Source organism: Marmota marmota, unplaced genomic scaffold (genome assembly GCF_001458135.2).
Source record: "Marmota marmota marmota unplaced genomic scaffold, marMar, whole genome shotgun sequence".
Taxonomy (NCBI): domain Eukaryota; kingdom Metazoa; phylum Chordata; class Mammalia; order Rodentia; family Sciuridae; genus Marmota; species Marmota marmota.
In genome coordinates this window covers 43528064-43547305 of record NW_026000082.1, presented here as the reverse complement: position 1 = coordinate 43547305, position 19242 = coordinate 43528064, and the positions used below count along the sequence as shown (strand labels likewise).

The 19242-nt window shown below is 61.3% G+C and overlaps 1 protein-coding gene across 7 annotated transcripts in view; it reads left to right on the top strand.

Moving 5' to 3' along the window:
- The window catches only part of Kazn (kazrin, periplakin interacting protein), a 122450-nt gene that overhangs the window by 13098 nt on the left and 90110 nt on the right, over positions 1–19242 (top strand). For 5 of the 7 annotated variants that reach the window (XM_048816287.1, XM_015485678.2, XM_048816286.1 and 2 more), the window contains one exon: positions 12259–12450. In XM_048816287.1, the coding sequence (XP_048672244.1) occupies positions 12315–12450 (136 nt within the window). In that variant the 5' untranslated portion in view covers positions 12259–12314. Of the gene's footprint in view, positions 1–11121; positions 11441–12258; positions 12451–19242 lie in introns of those variants that run through there. The other 2 variants (XM_048816288.1, XM_048816289.1) reach the window with 2 other exon arrangements.

The window sequence follows — 19242 nt, the reverse complement described above, 5'->3', positions numbered from 1 at the left end:
GGGGGGGGGGGGGCGGTGTTGTGCTTTGTTTGACGTTCTCCGCCCCCACCAGTCCTGTGTGCCAGGGACACATGTCAGTCTTCTTCCCGAGGATGCACAGGGAAGTTGGTGGCCTGGGCGAGCCCAGGGGCCAGGTCTGGATGTTCAGCAGGAGGGAGCAAGGCAGGAGAAGACCCTGGGTGACAGACAGGCCTCGGCCCACCGCACACCTCGCAGCCAGGGTTCCTGCCCTCGCTTCTAGTCTCCCCTTTGTCCAGGCTGACACCCAGATTGTGCAGTGTCCAAACCCAGAACCTCCAGCGGTGCCATTTCTCCCAGAGGCACAGGAGTGGGCTCCTAAGAAACAGCAGCCGGAGCCCGGGGGCAACGCTTGACCTTTCACCCGAGGGCTTATGCCGCGCAGTGGGCACTTCGTGGGCTTACAGCGTGGGTGGGAACTGCCCTGAGCACTAGGGAACATAGTACCTGGCTCATGCCAGGGACACTCCAGAAAGGCCTGGGAGGGTGCGCTGGTCTGGATTGGCAGAGGACCACCTGCAGCTGCTCTGCGCTGGTCAGGGTCTACGTGGCCTCTTTGTCTGCTGCCTGCTCTGGGGACCGGTGCTGGGCAGGTCTCCTGTTCTGCTGAAGTGGGCGTGAGCGTGGGGGAGGGGACCGTGGGGCTCTTTCCATTTACATTTTTCAAATAGTTTCCTCTGTTCTCCAAGAGGCCTGTGCACTGGGAGGCGGCATTTGACCTTTGGGTTGTTGGGGACCCAGCCAGATGGGGGTGTTGATGGCCGCCAGCAGCCGCTCCAGACAGGAATGGAAGTCACATTCCTACCTGCTTCAACCTCTGGCCTGGAGAGGACAGGAGGAGTGGCAGGGTGGGACCGCTGTGCCAGCCCTTGGTCAGAGCTGCGTGCCCCCTCCGCCCCAGCCCTGGCCGCTGGCGCCCCGCTCTGAAGACCTCCCAGTAAAGCCTGTTCGACTTGAGAGTTTGGTACAGAAGGTTCCAGACGTCCCCGGGGACCCAGGAACAGCACTGCCCAGCCGGAGCTGGTCCTGAAACCAGGGAGGAGCCCAGGAAAAGCCGGGTGCCGGTTCCGGTCCTTCTGTGCATCCCGTCCTTGCCACAGCCCTGCAGCGGGTGCACGGTCCCCGTTTTGCAGATGAGGACACCCAGGCGCGAGGCAGGGCCTCAAACCAGATGCCTGGCCCTGGGGCTGCCCTTCTCCCGCGGGCCACGTGGCCTGGGGAGCTGCTCTCGGCAGGAAGCTGCCCAGGCGGCTCTGTGTGGGGGCTCAGGCCCCCTGGTAGGCGGGAGCGCTGCCCCCCGACCGTGCTCTTCACCCCTCTGCTCCCCCTTGCCCCACGTTTCCCCGTGTCCTGATCACACCGTTGGTTCGAGGCCACCCTGCCACAGCCCCTCAGGAGAAACGAAGGTGTTTTTCTTATTTTGAGTCCTGAAGGCCAGGGCTTCATGGGAGGAGGGACACAGCGGTCCCTTGCTGGTCTCCCACTTGGAAGTTCTCGAATCTTGACTGCAGGGGCCTCTGGAGACAGACGGGACAGGGGTCTCCCTGGCCCTCTGAACAGAGTGGCCCTAGGAGAATGGGAGTGGACAGAGGAGCCCGGAGAGGCTGATGTGCCCTGAAGTCCGCATGGCGGGTGGGCCCGGCCTGTGGGGACGGGACTGAGTCCCCGCTGGACCCCAGGCTCCCTGTGCCCCTCACAGAGTCCCTGCTGATCTCAGGTATCAGCCCTGGGGGAGCCTGTGTGCCCCCCCGCCCCAGGCAGGACAGGACAGTGGCCTCCTGCCCGCCTTGCTGGCTGTCCTGCCTCCTGGGCGTCACGTGTGCTAGGACCTGGGGTTGGGGTGGCCCCATAGCACATCACAGAACAGCCTCCTGGTCAGCCGTGTTGCCAGGGCCCAGGCTACTGGCCACCCGGCCACCCAGCTGGGCACAGCCCAGGTCCCCAGGTGTCACTCCTGCACCTTGATTCCCGCATTGGTCAGCAGGGAGGGTACCCCGGCCCCTGCAGTGGGGGGGTCTGTGCCCAGCACCGCCCAGGCCTTGCCACCGGGGTTTCCTGCACGCCAGGCCCCACCCCCACCCCCGTGACCCTGTCCCCTCTTTCTGAGCCCAAGGTGATTTTCCAGTTAACTGGACTGGCTGGAACCCGGACCCCCCGGAGTGTGGGAACCGTCCCAGGCCAGGGGCCTCCCTCCCCAACTCCTGGGACCTTGGCTTTGAGGGAGGGTCTGGCTTCACATCAGGACACCAGGATGTGACCCCGCGCCCTTCTGAAAAACCCCAGATGGTGCCTTCGGGAGGCCCAGGAGGCCTGAGGCCCTGCACGGCCTCTCCACGCCCACTCTGGCCCCGGGAGCAGGAACCTGCTCGTTAGTGACTTTGTGCTCGTTGGTGACTTTATTGCTAAGTCATCTGAGAGGCGACGGCGGTTTTCCTGAGGGGAGCATTTAAAGTGTCAGAGCGTGTTTTACGTCGTCCTGGGGCAGCGGCTCAGCTGGGCTCCGGAGGAGGTAGGGGTTACGTGGATTAGTGGGGACCCCGCTGCGCCCACAGGCTCACGGATGCCCGCGGTCCACAGGGGCTTGGGCGGCTCTGGCCTGACGTCCTGGGCCGCAGACTCTTGATGGCATCAGCAGCTGGCCACCTTCTTTTGACACCAGGCCAATTCTGTTTTGGGGCTTCTAATTTGTCCCTCGTACAATGTCACGGTAGCCCGGGGCGGTGGCCACAGCTGTTATCTCCATTCTCTGCACAAGGACGAGGACGTGACCTGCCAGGGTCAGATGGCCACTGAAGGACAGCGCCAGGATTTGGACTATGTCGTTGGTTCCAGAAGCACCGCTCGCACCCGGCACTGTGCAGGGACACAGGAACGTGCAGCAGCGGGAGCCATTGTCACCCATTCCAGTCCACTGTCACAGGTCGGAGTGGACAGTGGGTCCTACAGCTCCGGCCTGTGTGCACGGCCCTGTTGGCCAAGGCGCTCTGAGAACCTGGATCTGCTGGCCACAGGGGTCAGCAGGCGTGGGGACTCCAGCCCTGCGGCCCGCGTGTGATGGCGGGGTTGGCCCTGGACACGCGCTTCTCTGGGTGGCTGTTCACACCTGTGGGACCTTCGGCCTGACTCACCCGGGTGGGCCCTGAGACCGACTTGGAGTTCTGAGCCTGATCCTTGGCACTGACCCTTCCGGCCCCTGGAACCCGTGGCCCAGCTCAAGGGCGAGAGACCAGAGGCCGCCTCCTGGGCCCAGTGTCCCTGGGAACTGTGGTGTCCCCTGGGAGCTGGGGTGGGTGCAGAAGGGGATAGACCTGGGGTGTTGTGCTGCTGGCTCAGACTTGGGCGGGCAGACAGGAGAGGGCAGGCAGACGTCCCTGCCGTCATGGGCTTTGCTCAGGTGCATTGAGTCCCCGCTCAGTGCATTGAAGGGCTTGTCATCGACACTGGGTGGCTGGTCCTTGGCCGGCTTCACCGTCTCCTCTTTGTGGTTTGGTGATATATACGTCTTTTCTTGGAGGGTGGAGCAGTGTCACCAGAGCCACTGTGACACCTCCCATCCAGAGCTGGCCTTGTGTGTGTGGGGGGTCATGGCCAGATCCAAGAAGAGGGGACTGAGCCATTTTATTATCAGAAGCTCAAAGAGGCCCAGCTCGGCCCCTGGCCACCGTCACACCGTCCTGGCATCCAGTTGGGGAAGACGTCCAGCCTGGTCTCGAGGCCTGGGGGCCTGGTCCCTGAGTTGGGATCCGGCTGCCCTCGATAGGCTCTGTGAGTGGGGCTGTGGGGGGGACAACAAGGGCAGGAAGAAGCTGGACTTTAAACACAGGAGGCGGGAGGTGCTCGCTGTGGGGGTAGCTTCCATTGTCCACCTTTTCTCCTCCCGTTTCTGAGGGAAGGAGTGGGAGCCCGTGGTTCTCAGCGCCCAGCAGGTAGCCTTCAGGTCTGTGGGGATCCTGGGTGCCCAGAAAACTCCCCAATGGAAGCAGTTCGTCAGGGCTCTTTTTCAGTTGCCAGGGACAGAAAATCCATCTTCAACTGGCTGAAACACAGAGAGGACTCATGTGAGTGAAAAGTGCAGGGATAGATTCTGGCTTCAGGTGCGGTGTGATCCAGGACTCGGGTGTATCTGGAACCTGGCTTTGTCTCGTTGGCGCTCCCCTCACGGTACCAAGAGGGCTGCCTACCCACAGCTCCAGGCTCAGTGCTGTAAGCTTGAGGTCATCAGTGAAGATCACCCGGATCCTAGTCTGGGATCAGCTCTGTCTGGACTGGCTGAGGTCACTGCCCACTTCTGAACGAGTCACCGAGGCCAGGGTGATTCAGAGCTCTGATTGGTCAGAATGGGTCAGATCTTTGTCCCTGAAGTACAGGTGCTTTGGGGTGTTGCCAAAGGAAAAGGAAGGTGCTGTGTCCAAAAGAGGAGCCTAAATGCCAGTGGCAGGTGGGTGCGCATGGTGCCCGGTCCCAGGGGCAAGAGCAGAAACGTTGGAAAGAGAAGGGAGGAAGGCCGGCCTCTCGGAGGAACGCTGCATCGTGGCTCAGCTGGACAGTAGCCAGCCCTGCCCTGCACATGCCCCTGCCCAGTGAGCAGAGAGAAGCTGGCCCTGGCAGCACCAGGGAGCCTGGGCCCGGGCCCTGGGGGGGCCGTCAGGGCCCTCGCTGCCCATCGGGAGCTCAGGGGCCAGCTGGCCCGGGGCAGTCCAGTGCCGGCCTCTCCCACGCAGCGAGGCTGTCGCGGAGTTCACGCGCTTCTGGAGCTGGCGTCACCTGCGGAGGGGCCTCTGCAGGCTCCACTGCAGAGGTGATGCCAGGTGTCCAGGAGACACCAGGTGACCCGTTCTACGGCCCGGTCCTCAGGTCCAGTGACGGTGCTGGGGCTCCTCCGCTTCCCGCCTGCTGAGGGGTGGCCCCTCTGCCTTCTGGACGTCTGGTGGAGACCTGGGCCCCTGGCACACGGTTGGTGCCCATTGTGCTTGCCGGGGGGGGGGAGGTGAGGGAAGGAGGCGCCCCCTGCGCTGGGGGATCCGATTCCCGGGGTGTGGCGGCTGCGGGCGAGGCTCCCCGGGAGTGTGTGGCCCCTGGGGAGCGAGCCAGGAGGTGGCCTGGCAGAGGTGATCTGGCCACGCCGTGTGCTCCGGGCCAGCACCTGCAGGGGAGGTGGGCCAGACGCACCGAGGGACAACAGTGGGAGATAAGGGGAAGACCCGGGCAGCACCGTGGGGCGGCCATGGCCCGGCCCAGCCTGCGTGGTGAGAATGACCGGGCAGCTNAGAGACAGGGATTGCTTATTGCCTCCTGCCCACCCAGGGCTGTGAGGGTTGGGATCAGGTGACAAAGGCCCCGAGAGCAGGGACCCCTGCAGACGGCCCAGCTCCCGTCTGCTGCTGCCCGCCCGTTACTGGCCCCGTGGACGCGTCTGCACAGGCTGGGTCTGGGGGCCCAGGAGAGGCAGCCTGGTGACTGGGGCCCGGGGAGTCCACGGAGACAGCGTGTCCAGCTCCTCGTACCTGGGATCAGGTGGAAGGATTGTGGACGGGGCCAGGAATGGCCGGCAGAGGGAGGCAGGGCCAAGGCTGGGCTGGCCCCTGCCGAGGCCCAGGGTGGTCGAGGAAGTGTGCCCTTGGCTGGCTTCTCCCAGGCCGCAGTCCCCAGCTTGGTCACCACACACGGGCCACCTGCTGAGTTCAGGAGCCTTGCTGGGCTGCCCCCGGGCAGCTGTGGCCCTTCATAGGGCTCGGAGGCCCCTCGGGCACTGATCTGCAGCAGGGGCCTGGACCCCAGCCCCACTCAGGTGTCAGGAATAAGTGGCGTCTCTTCAGGGGACTCGGAGGGCGGCCTGCCCAGCCGAAGGTCCTGAGGAGGAGGAGCACAGGCTCCCCGTCTTGGGCCTGCAGTCCACAGCTGTCCCCAGGAGGGTGTCGCCTGGTGGCTTCAAGCAGGGGCTCCGAGTCAGGACCCTGGCTTCCCCGCAAGGAGGGGCCGGCCTGGGCTCTTGACCTCCAGCCGGCCCAGCACGTCCGGGGCCCAGAGGTACAGCTGCCCCTGGGCGAAGGTGACCGCCACTCCAGGGATAGGGAGTGTCCCATGCAGCTGAGACACCCCTCTTTCCCACCAAGTGCAGAACCCAGCAGAGGGGGTGCCCTGGTCCTTCACTGAGGCCCCATCCCTGCCCTGGGCAGTGGACTCTGCCCAGCCCCCCCTCTCTGGGTCCATGCCTGTCGGTTGGTCCTGCTGCTGTCTAGCCTCAGGGTCTTGCTTTCTCTCGAGGGCATCTTCTTCCGCACTCTAGAAGGAGCACCATCACCGTGTACTGAGACCGGCACTCAGGTGGCACTTGTCCCCAGCCCGGTAATCAGAAGGGCCATGAGCGCAGCACCCATGACGCCCGGGCACAGCTGACCCAGTCGGTGGAGGGGTGGCTCCAGGCCCAGCTGTGGTCTCTGACTGGGCCTCAGGCGGGAGCCCCCACACCTGTGGGTCCCTGTGAGGACCCCGTGAGACAGCGCCTGGCCTCCTGCACGGGGCAGCCAGGGGCTCAGAGGGGCAGCCGCCGCCGTCTCTGTGAGACTGGGTGGCAGCAGGACAGACCGGGTCATCGGGGGTGACCCGCCCTTGGCCATGGGGTGTGTGGGACGGCCTGGGGCATTCAGTTCTTCCCCACAGGTGTGTGTGGCTCGGGTGACCCCCTGCGACTTCCGTGCCCGTGGCCCCATCAGGGGACGAGGTCCGTCCACCATGCTGCCCAGGTGGGCGCTGGGCCCAGGTGCCTTTCCGTGGGACCTGCTGGGAGCGGGGGCTGCTGGGCTCTGGACCTGGATCTCTTGGGGGCTGGGGCATGAAAATGCGCTTTTAACGGGAAACGGGACGCCTCGCGGCCTCGTTCCCCTGAGGCGGGATTTACATGCAGCAGGACATCTGCCCTGTGGTCTGAGGCCGGGGAGCAGGACGTCCCCGTGGTGGCCGCTGGGGACAGTCGCTCAGCCTGCACTTGCCGTTCGCACCGTGGTCTGGCCCCACCCGAGCCCCTGGCTCTTCTTCCCCCTCCCTCCCCAGTCGGGGTGGCCTTAGAGCCCGCCTCGGACACTCATGTCTGTCTGTCCTATGTCCCCCACCACCCTAGCTGCAAAGGAGGCTGGGGACTCGCACTTAAACTCATGGAAACTGAAAGAGATGGGCTGCAGAAGGGCAGTCTGTCCAGCCCCTGTTGCCAGCCAGCGTGGGCCCATCCCCCGGTGGCCTTTGGGGAGAGGCACCTGGGGCCTGCAGTGGCAGCCTGTGTGCCGAGGGTGGCCCCAGGGCCGCGCGGTTGGTAACGCGGCCCCCGGGGGCAGGCAGCCACTCCGTCTCCCAGCAACACTCAGCTCCGGCTCCCACAGCTGGAGACCGCTGTGGTGTCCGCCTTCGGGCCTCCTGTCTTCCGCCCCGGTCCCAGGGGTCCGAGGGCAGTGCCCAGCATTGGCAGGAAGGCACACGATGGTCCTCTGCTCTTTATATGCCTGGGCAGAGGCCAGGGTGGTTTCTCTAGGGCCTCCTCCTGAGGCTCCTCCTGCCTCGGGCCACAGCCTCCGTCCTGTGTGGGTCTCCACACCTGGGCTGCCTCCAGTGCCACAGGAATACTCTGTTTCTCTGTGCGAAGGTGATGGCAGTTGTCCCCATGCCACCCGGTGCCTTAGCCACTCGCTGCGCACGTGTACCTGAAATGCAGACAGTGTGACGAGGGGCAGGGTTGTGCACTTAATTTTATTTTAACTAATTTGCACTTAGATAGCCACCTGTGTGGGGGCCGCCAGGCTAAACAGGGCAGCCATAGACAAAGAGCCCAGGGTCTCTACTCTGCCAAGGGGAAAGATGCATACGTAGGACTTGAGATACCTAAAGAGATTCCACTGATAGGGTCAGGCCCAGAGAGGGATAGTGACTAGCCCAAGGTCACCCAGCAACTAGTAGTCCCTCTGAGACGGAAACCCAGGTTTTCTGACTCAGCCGCTTCGTCGTCTCTGCAGGGTGAGGTTGGCCTGCTTTGTGCAGAAGGGAAGGCAAGTTTTAGGCGTCGTGGTGACACACCGCGCAGGGCGGCAGGCGTGTTGAGGCGCTTCACACGGGTCTCTTGAGTCTTGGTGTCTGCTCTGTGGTGCTGGTAAGGGAGCAGAGTCTCGCGCATGCTCGGCCAGTGCTCTACCCTGAGCTGCCCCACACCCAGGTCTTGGTTTTTTGTCACCTTCTTTGCACAGGTGAGGCCACCAAGGCTCAGGGACAGGAAGGGTCCAGCCTTGGGAGACGGGGCTTCCATGCCCAGCCGGGGCAGCGCACCCAGAGCTGGGATGAGCCCCGGGCCCTGCCCCCTACCCAGCTGTTTTCCAGCCTGGTCTCCAGGATTTGCCTCCTGCAGGTGCCTCACCTGCCCCCCCCCCCCCGTTCCCGCAGGCCCCGGGTGGTGGGGGCAGGCCGAGGTGGGTTGGGGGCAGGCCGAGGTGTCCTGCCCCGTAGGTCTGGCCCCTGCCGGCCCTGCCCTCCTGAGCAGTGCTGTACTCTTGGGATGGCCCTGTTCCTGCGCCTGCGTCCTCCAGGGTGGGTGTGGGCAGGGCTGCTGGGACGCAGTGCAGGGGCCCAGCCACATGGGAACCTCAGATAAACCTGGAGACGGGGTCGGTAGGACGTGCCCCGCGCTTGTTTGGGACACGCTTAGGCCGAGAGCTGCTTATCGTCTTCTGGGGTTCAGCGCCCACTCTGCCCCTGGGGGGGGTTGGCTTTACATCTGGGAACCCCCAGTGGGTGGCACCCACGCAGCAGGCGGGATAGTCGAGCCCAAAAAAATGACACCAGGCCTATGCAATTTGGGGACCCCTGCTCAGGCCTGGAGTTGAGCCAGGTCTCTTGGGACCCACGTCCTGCTCCACAGACACAGGAGGGGACCACGGGAGGCCCCCAGGGTGGTCCGAGGAAGTCGCTTCTGAAGGAGAAAACCAAGAAACAGATCCCTGACTTCCACCTGCGTGGGGACGGGTGCACGTGGACATTCGTTAGCGTCACGTTTTGTGGTGCGTAGACTCTTGGTGACGGTCGTGGGACTAGGAACCCTGGAGGGACGGGCAGTTGAGGACTGCTGATGAGAGAAAATTCCAGAGTCTCGGGTACAACCCCAGATGGGGAGCCCCCCGGGGCCGAGGTGGCCATGACCAGGCCTTCTGTGATCTGACCTCCCGCGCTCTCTCTGGTGCCCGTCCTGCGGTTCAAGCCTCCCGGCTGCTGGTGGGGCTGTTCTCTGCCCGACCGCCATCTCTTGAGGGTGGACAGCACGTCCTCCCCAGGATGGCCTTGTCCTCCCCGCAGATGAGCCCCCGCCTGGCGTCTTGCGAGCTGCTGTGGCCGCTGCCCTCCGGGGGCTTCTGAGGGCCCGGTGGCCCTTCTCCCTTCCAGAGAGCTCTGAGGTGCGGGTGGCTGCAGGTGCTCTCCTGGACGACAGGGAAGCCAAGGCCAGCCTCCAGAGGCCTGGGCACTGCCCACCCTGCACTTGAGCAGCCGGTGCCCCGCAGACGGCCCGCTCCCTGGTGCCCGGCTCCTCCCATCTGGGCTCATGGGGGCTCTGGCTGTCCCGCCTGGGGTATGTGCATGGTGTCCCCAGGGCCCTCGCTGGGGTGCTGTGCTGGGGTGCGTGTGGCAAGGACGGATGGGCGCTGGGAACCTCTTGGCTGGGTGGAGCCACTGGACAACTGAGCGCCTGGGCGTGTGTGTGCGCGCACTGGACACAGCAGAGGGGAAAGGGTGGGACCCAGGACCTACCGCGCCCACGCCACCCCCCGCATCCGTGAGGGTTCCTGAGGTCGTCTAAGGCACTGTGGCAGCTGGTCAGGAGATGGGGAGCCTGCGAGGTCCCCTAGGCTGTGGCCCTGAGGGTGAGACCTGTGGGGGAGGGAAGCCCTGAGGTGGGCAGCCAAGTGCAGGCTACAGAGCAGTGGTGTGGCGGAGGCTGGGGCATGGTGGAGGCCAGGACATGGCAGAGGCTGGGGCATGGCGGAGGCTGGGCCGGCTCCTGGACTGGGCGTTTCAGGGCAGCCGTCAGCTTCAGGGGGAGAGGACTTGGGCTAAGGGGGGCTGCGGAGCAGGAAGGTGACAGGAAGCCTCTATTCATCTGGGCAGCTCCACCCAGGGGGGCCTCCAGGTGTTGGAGGTGGAAGAGGTCCGGGTGACGGCAGTGACCCCTTTCTGAGGCCACGGGGGTGGGGGGCATGCGTCCTGCTCCCCCTCCACCTCAAGACTAGAGGAAGCCCAGGGAGTTGGGCGGGATAAGTACCTTAGACCTGAGTGCCCACAGGCGCTGGTGACCGAGGGTGACATTCAAGAGTGGCACTGCCTCGTCCACATTGAGCACTTCAATGGGAGTGGTCCCGGCAGCTGATAAGGGGTGGGCCCATTGTACTGATGGGGACCTGTACCCAGCTACTCCCCTTCTGTGACCTTTAGGGGTGAGGGTGGCGCACCAGGCTCCGTGGAGTGTGCCTCCCGGGGTAGCTGCTGATGCCCGCGGTCATCCTGGTGCCCTGGCCCCTCCCGGTGCCCTCTCTGAGGGGGAGGGGAGGGGAGGGACATGCTGGCCCGCTTGGCTCCTCTGCTCATTTCAGATGCTCCTCAAGGCCACTGGGTGCCACACGCTGCCCAGGCACAGGGGACCACCGTGGCCAGGACGCGTGGGCCTTGTTATTTGCTGATGAAGTCACATCCCCGGGCGGCTGCGGCGAGGGCTGAGCTCTGGAGAAGGGCAGGGGGTGTGCAGGGCCGGCACTGAGCCTGTCCTGGTGGATGCCGGGGGCCACCCCGCCCTCCCCGGAGCCGACCTTTGTCTTGGGAAAGAGTCCATCAGTCAGTCAAGAGCTGAGGACGGGGTCCAGGAGACCAGAGAAGGACGGAGGTGGGTGGGGACCGTCACAGTGAGGAGGCAGCCCCAGGAAGTGGGAGAGGGAGGCACAGGTGCCGAGGCCCTGAGGCTGGGAAGAGCGTGGCCTGTCACAGGGACCCGCGTGGCCTGTGGGGACGGGCGGGTGGTGCAGGGGTCGAGGCCGCAGGCGGAGCCTCGGGCTGCCTCAGCCATCCAGAACGTCCCTCAATGTGTCTCCCGGGTGAGGTTTGTTTCCCTCTTGATGTGCCACCCAGAGCCGTCACCAAGGTCTGTGTCACCTGCCCCTGTGGTGTGGTGTTGGTGTTTGGCATTGCTCGGGTGAGCAGACCTGGAGGGGTGGCACTAGCCTGCAGACCAAGCTGGCAGGAGGCCGCGGTGGGCACACCTCTCCCTGGGGGACGCCGACACCCTGAGGCCTGGGAGGAGGGGACACTGCGCTCTCCTCAGCCTTGTCCCTGGGGACTCGCTGTCGCAGGGTGGGATCCCAGTGCTGCGGGACCCTGGGCAGTTGGCGCCGCCCTCCTCCTGCAGGTGGGAGGGAGGCCCGGGTTCTGGGCGCGGGCGGAGCTCCTGCGCTGGGTGCTGTAGGCCGGGAACGGTTCCAGGGGTTTGCGGAGCCTGGGGCTGTGGCTCGGGGGTCCCCTGCTCACTCTGCCAGCCGCGCAGCCCTCAGACCTGCCCTGCGCACTTTATGTGTTTATTTATATTTATCTCTTTGTTTATTGGTACCAGGGATTGAACCCAGAGGTGCTTTACCCCTAGCCACACCCCAGCCCTTTTTTTGTATTTTATTTGGGGACAGGGTCTCCCTGAGTTGCTTAGGGCTTGCTCAATTCCTGAGGCTGGCTTTGAACTCGTAATCCTCCTCCCCCGGCCTCCCGAGCCGCTGGGATCATAGGCATGGGCCACTGCGCCTGGCAACGTCCTGACCTCCGCGCTGCCTGAGCTTGGAGCCTCCATGTTCTGATCTGTCGCATGGGGGTTGTGATGGCACCTGCCTTGGGCTTGGGGGAATAGATGCGATGTCCCTGGGGAGCGTCATCAGCACGCTGCAGCTCCTGGCTGTGGTGGTAACTGCTAGGACTTGGCCGTGGGGTGGACGGGCTCCGGGCAGTGGCAGCCGCGGTGGTGCCCCGAGAGCGTGGGGGGCTGGGGGACTCTAGAGACTGGGCGGGCCCAGGGCTGGGCTGGACCTGGGGAATGAGGTTCAGTTTCGGGGCTCGGTAGGGGGGTCCTTCCCTGCACACGTGGAGGGAACTGCAGGAGAAGCGAGAGTACCTTGAACTGTCCCCAGAAAACGCTGTGACAGCAGCCGGGCTGCCCTCTGACGCTGTCCCCTTCTCCCCTAGGGCTCCTGCGGGAAGAAGTGTCCCGGCTCCAGGAGGAAGTCCACCTTCTCCGGCAGATGAAGGAGATGCTGGCCAAGGACCTGGAGGAGTCTCAGGGTGGCAAGTCCCCTGAGGTCCTCTCGGCCACCGAGCTCCGGGTCCAGCTGGCCCAGAAGGAACAGGAACTGGCCAGAGCCAAAGAGGCCCTGCAGGGTGAGTCACACGCCCGGGCTGCGACTGCCCAGCCCCGCTCCGGCCCTTCCTGGGGTGGGATCCCGTGTCTCGCAGGGTTGGGTGTGGCCCTCGTTCCCTCCTGCAGGGTGACCACCACACACTGTCCATCGTGGCTGGCCGTGGGCACCTCTCTGTGGGGCACGAATTACAGGTGGGCGTCTTTGGTGGCCCAGCCTGCGGACCCAGCAGCAGGTCTCTCTCCCAGCCCTCGGGGGCTGCAGGGCCCACCCTGACAGGACAGAGTGGCCAGGCTGGTTTCTCTGCTGCAGAAGTGTCTGTGTCCCCTGCGTCACTCTGGCTCACGGCGGCGGGCTCTCTAGGAGGGGCTCGGGCCTCTCCTCCCATTTCCTGCTAAGAACAGCAGCGTGCAGCCCGGGCCCGGGGAGGAGCGGGCAGGTGGCCAGGTGTAGGTGTCCAGGTGGCCTCTTCATCAGATGCCCACGGAACCCCAGCACCATGGGGCAGAGATCTGCTCTACACAGGAGGGAGCCAGGGCGCTATGCACCCGCCGGGTTCCTTGGAGCTGGTTGGGGACCCGGCGGCACTTGGAGACCTGGGGCCTGAGACGTGGGCGGGGAGCAACCTTCGGGGTCTGCCTGTTTCTCTTAAGCCCCTGAGTGTCTCTGCTCCTCCCAGGATGCGCGTGGGGTGCCACGCTTGCTTTCCAGGGAGCCCAGGGAGTTGACATCCAGGGGAGCCCACCCCCGAGTGTCCAGCGCTCTCGATTGAATTCTTTCCGGTGTCCACGCTCCTCCCAGCAGCAGACGAACCGCCCTCTTGCGCTGGGAGTGTGTGTCTGCTGGGGTCCCAGGGCCGTGGGGTGGCAGTGGTATGACTGTGGCCCAGCCTGTGTGGGTCAGGGTCAGGGTTGGGAACGCATCTGGCCAGGTACACACGCCTGCTCATGTGCAGCCGCCCAGCAGGCCCGATGGGTGGCCTGGCCACCAGCGTCTCCTCTTGTGCCTTCCCTGGATGGAACCCCAGGTCCCAGGAGTGTCCAGTGCTTGTGTCCCTGGGCCCAGGCTGTGCAAGCTGAAGTCCTTGGTCATTCTGAGTGTGATGGTCCTGCAGAGACTCGGGGCTGTGCAGCAAGCTACCCCACAGCCACCGTCCCCAGACTATTCTGGGGACAGCAGAGCCTGCCTTCCTGGTCCTTGGCCAGGGTCAGAATTCCCACCATATTTGCTCACGGGGACCTGGGAGGAGGAGGTCCCAGGGGAGTCAGCCCAGGCTCCTGTACCCACCACTCCCAGCCTCTCCACTGTGTCCAGGCCCGAGCATGGGCAGCAACGGCTTCGCGCGGGGAGGGGTGGGAGCTAAACGAGGCTCTGTAAAGGGGGGATCATCACTCTCCTCCCTGTCACCCACAGGGAGCGGCTTTGCACATTTGACCTATCTGCTGGGTGCCTGGACCCACAGCCATGGCCAACTGTGTTGTCACCTGCTACCCGTACGTGCCTACAGTGCTGCACATAGTAGGCGCGGTACGAGATGGACTGGAACATGATAAAACAGAGCAGCCATGGCAACATACTGCATCAAAGTTACTTAAAACCTAGGAATTGTCTACTCCTAGAATTTTCTGCATAGTATTCTCAGACCGTGGTTGACCACAGGCTACTGAAGCCATGGATGCACAGCTGTAGCGGAGCAGGGCCTGCCGGGCACGTGTTCCCCTCCAGCTCTGGGCTGAAGGTTTCCTGTCCGTCACCAGAGGCTGGTGGCCTCCCCCAGGGGTCCTGCTGATTGCTGGGCAGCTCCTCTGTAGGAGGAATAGCGTGGGCGACAAGGACTTGTCGGGAGCGCTCTGTGCCATCGCTGTCCTAAGGGCCTAGTCGTCCACCACCCCAGTCCTGCTGGGGGCTTTGACCCTCCACTTCTGACATCTGAATGAGGTTCAGGGAGGTTGGGTAACTTGGCCAAAGTCACACAGCTCCTCAGCAGCGGGGACAGAGACGTTTTGCAGGGTCCCAGCCCACTTCATCTTGCCTCTGTGTGCGGTCCCCTGAGGCGAAGCTGGTCTGGTGTAGAACACAGGCTGTCTGGCTCAGCCGTGGGGATGGCGGGTGAGCGAGAGTGGCACACGGAACACAGAGGCTTCTGCAGCAGAGAAACCGGCCCCACCCGGGCTGGACCCCAGCTGGACCTCTCACTCGCGGCGTGATCTCGTGTAGATTCCTCAGCTTCTCTGAGCCAGGCCTTTGCTGAGGATGATAACTGTGCTTACCACCGGAGCTAATGAGAGTGCTGCTCCCCAGGTCGTGAGGATTAAATGAGATAGGAGGCGCTTGGCTCAGCGCCTGGCACCATTACTAAGGACCATCGTGCATGCTTAGTGATGATCAGGGGCAGGGGCTTGGCAGACCTCCCTGGATCTGCTGGGCGCTGTTGGCTGCCTAATTGGCATCAGGGGTAGCCTAGACCTGAGAGTCCCTGGTGCCCCTCCACGCTCAGGATGGCGGTGTTCTGCAAGGCCTGGGAGTGGGCACCTCAGGCCACCTGGAGCACCCTGCCGGGAACTCCCCAGTCGTAAGGAAGAGGCTTCCTCCCCAGCCGCGGCACGCGGTGCGTAAATTGCGGACAGATGTGGGCAGGAGGAGGGATTTCTGTGCTGGAATGAGGAGAAGGAGAACAGGGGCCCAAGCAAAGCCGGCAGCAGATGTTGGGGTGACGCCTGCTTACAGCCACTGTCCCTGCCCCCATACCCCAGCCTTGTGGTGTGGACGAAACCTGCACTTTAGGATTAGGGGCTCAAGCCGACCCCGGAACGGCAGCGTCGAAGCAATGAAGGGAAGGGAGTGGGGAGACCCCCTCGGCCTCCCTGGGGGTGAGTCTGGGGTGTCTAGTTCAGGAGCTTGGTCCCCCAATGAGCCCAGAGCAGAAGCCCTGAGTGACGAACAGGAACAGCGTGGTCACATGTGCCGTCGACCCCGAGTCCCCGCACGACCCCGTTTCACACATGCGCTGAGCTCGCACCCGGGGAGCCCCGGGGTGTGGTGATGTCTCCCGGCTCCTCCGTTTCATGATTTTCGTGTAAATCAAGGCATCACGGAAATCATGGTAATGAAAATTCGCTTCTTTCATTTTGTAGTCTCTTAACAGCATGTTGAATGTGTGGAGCGATTTCCCACAACAATAAATACTCTTTGAAAACATAATTTTTAATGACTACATAATGTTCTCCCAAACCGAGGTACCGTAATTTATTTCACCATTTTCCTGTTATTGGACATTTAAGTCATTTCCACTCTCCTCTCTCTGCCATTATATAACATGTTACGCAACACGCCAAGAAAGGTCATGCGCGGGGATCCTTTTCCTTTCTCCCCGTACCCGCCCCCCCCAGGACAGCATTTCTCAAACTTTCTGACCCAAGGAGCACGTGACATTGTCACAGCGTCGAGGATCCCACAGACCTTTTGTCTCTGTGTCTGAAACTTCTATTTACCATTCTAAAAATTCAGACGGGAAAAATGTGTAAATATTCAACAATTTCTCTTAAAACGATAATAAACCCATTATCTGTTGGCATAACTGAGATTATTTTGTAATGAGAAGCAACTACATTTTCCCAAACATGAGCAGGGGAGTGGTCGTCCGCGCTTTGGGCAAAGCCCTTGGTGTCTGGCTTCCCGGTGGCTGTCCCCAGCCGCGTCCCCCCCACCCTAGTCTATTGCAGTTGTTGTTTTGGTTGAAAACCTGACATCACACAGATCTGTGGTGGAGCACAGGAGTAAGTTAGTTGCCTTATTACATAACTGTGGACACCCCCCGATGCCATACTAAACTCACTGAGTGAGAGGGTATTGAAGGCTTGTTGCCCTGTGGAATCCCAAACCTTTTGTTGTTGTTGTTGTTGTTACTGGGGATTGAACTCAGGGGCACTTGACCACCAAGCCCCATCCCGAGCCCTATTTTGTATTTTATTTAGAGACAGGGTCTCACTGAGTTGCTTAGGGCCTCACTTTTACTGAGGCTGGCTTTAAAGTCACCATCCTCCTGCCTCAGCCTCCCGAGTCACAGTACAATTGTTACACAATTACAGGTGTGTGCCACTGTGCCCCGCCCAAACCACATCCACTTACACAGGGCTGCACTGATGTCGTGGGGACCAGTTTTGCTCTTCAAATGGATATTTTAACCCCATGTAATTTCTTTTCCGTCTCTCTCCCTCTCTCCCTGTCTCTCTCTGCAGTAATGGGAATTAAACCCAGGGTCCTGAGACATACAGGCGTTCTACCACTGAGCCACGTCTCCAACCCTTTTTAATTTCTATTTTTAGATAGTGTCTCACTAAGTTGCCCTGGCTGGCCTCAAACTTGCAATTCTCCTGCCTCAGTCTCCTGATCACAGGCATGGGCCACAGTGCCCAACCTCAAACATGATTTTTTAAAACATCATACATCAATCACGTGGAACATTTGGGCCTCTGAGTTGTGCAGATCTTCCAGGGACGATGTATTTCGTTATCCCGTATGAAAAGCGCATGTGTTAACATCATCCCCGGCCCCACCAGAAAGTCTCTAAGAATTGAGAAGCTGTTAAAGTCGTGGTGCCAGAATTCTGGGGTTTTTTGCTCATCTTCCTAAGGTTTATCCTTGAAGACAAACACTGTCAGTTGTGTTCCTAGAGGCAACGGTTCATCTTAGTTCATTTATGAGTCTAGTTCTTTCCTTTGCCAGATGCCACGGCTTAAGGCGTTTCATTCTTTCAAGCACAAATGGAAGACTGGCTATTTTAGCTTGCAACTTAAACAGACACACAGATGTTTTTCAAGCCACCCACTGTTCCTTGGCATACAGCAAAGAACCAAACGTGTGTATGCCATTTGATTAAAAGGCATGTAGTTGGGCGATCAACCTTTAACAAAAATGTTAATTTTTACTACTTTGCCAGTGACATCGTCTGTGCGCGCGCACATGCTGCAATGGAACCCGGGGCCTCATTCTTGCTAGACGTGCACTGAGCACGTATCCCCAGCCCCAAGAAAGATACCTTTGAGTAAAATGCTGTTTTTTGTTTTTAATATTCATGATTGTTTCACATAAAGAACATATGGTTACTAACAAAGTTTGAGGCAACCATCATGATTTCTGCTAAGATGTCAGCCATTCCTTTTGTGCCATCCGTGAGACACTAAATCCGGTTTTTGTTTTTGTTTTTTTTTAAAAGGAAGGCATGTGCCATCAAAGCTTCTTGGGAAAGCTGTTTTCCTTACAGCCTCATCTGTGTCCCTCTAGCACACGGACGTACACGTGGTCACATCCATGTCGTTCCTGGACGTACCCTAGCGTCACCTCCCTTCTGTCCCCTCCAAGTGTTTATACTGGGGCTTCCTTCTCCCCGGACTCCCTGATGGTCACTGTTCCTTCCAGCCCATTCAGGCTGGGGCTCCTCCAGGAAGGTCTGGGCCAACTTCCCCGCCCAGTGGGGAGGGAAGGAAGGTGACCTTGAGATGAGGTCGGCCTGGATTATCTGGTGGACCCCGTGTAGTCACAAGGGCTCTTTAGGTGGAAGGGGAGGCAGAAGAGAGAGAGAGAAGGCAAGGTGACGGCCAGCAGAGGCCAGAGCCATTCAGGGTGAGGACACAGGGAGTGGCCGCAGGCCAAGGAGCAAGGGGTGGCCTGCAACAGCTGGGAAGGACAGGGAGACCACCTCCCCAAGATCCTCTGAGCCCAAACAGCCTTGGCCACACCTGGTGTAGCCCAGCAAGAGCAGTTCTGGGCCTCCCCGAAGCTGCGAGATCATTCGCCTTGTCCTCAGCCCCTCGATCTGTGACCATTTATCACATCACAAGTAGAAAACTAATACCAGGCTCTTGTCCACAGGACTCGGCAGCCCGAGGTGCTGGACTGCTCAGGGCTTAGCGCACAGGGATTTCATGGGCCCTTGCAAGGCTGGTGCACTGACACACGCCTGTAATCCCAGCAGCTCCAGAGGCTGAGGCAGGAGGACCACAAGTTCAAAGCCAGCCTCAGCCACTTAGCGAGGCCCTAAGCAACTCAGTAAGGCACTGTCTCTAAATAAAATATTAAAAAAGGGCTGGAGACATGGCTCAGTGGTTACATGCCCCTGGGCTCAATTCTTAGTACCAAAAAAAAAAAAAACAGGCCCCTGCCGAGTACCACACCCGGAGCAGAGTGGGCCTTGCTCACTGTGCAGACCAACTTGAGTGTGGCGGACAGAACAGCGTCTAGGCTGTGTTTGATGAACCCACCCAAAGTTCTTACATTGGAAACCTAACCCCCAGAGCCAGGTGGTAATCCTTGCAACACATGGCGGTGTGTTTGGAAGTAGCATCTTTGGGGAGAGTTATGGTTCCATGAGGTCACGAGGACAGGGTGTGCATGAGGACATTGGTGGCCTTATAAGACCGTGACGAGATGCCTGAGCTGACACGTGTGGCCCACCTGACCATGGGCCACCCTGCCATGTCACCATGCAGGCTCCCCAGACGTTGCACCATCCACGCACCCGGACATTCCAGCCTCCAGAACCCTGAGCTGAGCAAACCTTTCTTCTTTATAAATTATCCATCAGAGTCACTCAGTTGTAGCCACAGAAAATGGACCAGACACCTGAGAGTCCTGTTAGCAGGATGTCTGCCTAGGCCCCGCCCTGCCTCACAGTGCGGCACCCGCCCCAGGCCAACCTCTTTGGCTGAACAGGTGTTCAGATAAATGGCCTCTGGGCCTGAAAACCAGAGTCCCTGGGTAGCCAGCCCTGCTTTGAATGGTTTCAGGTTGCAGACGTGCTGGCCTGGGGGGGGGG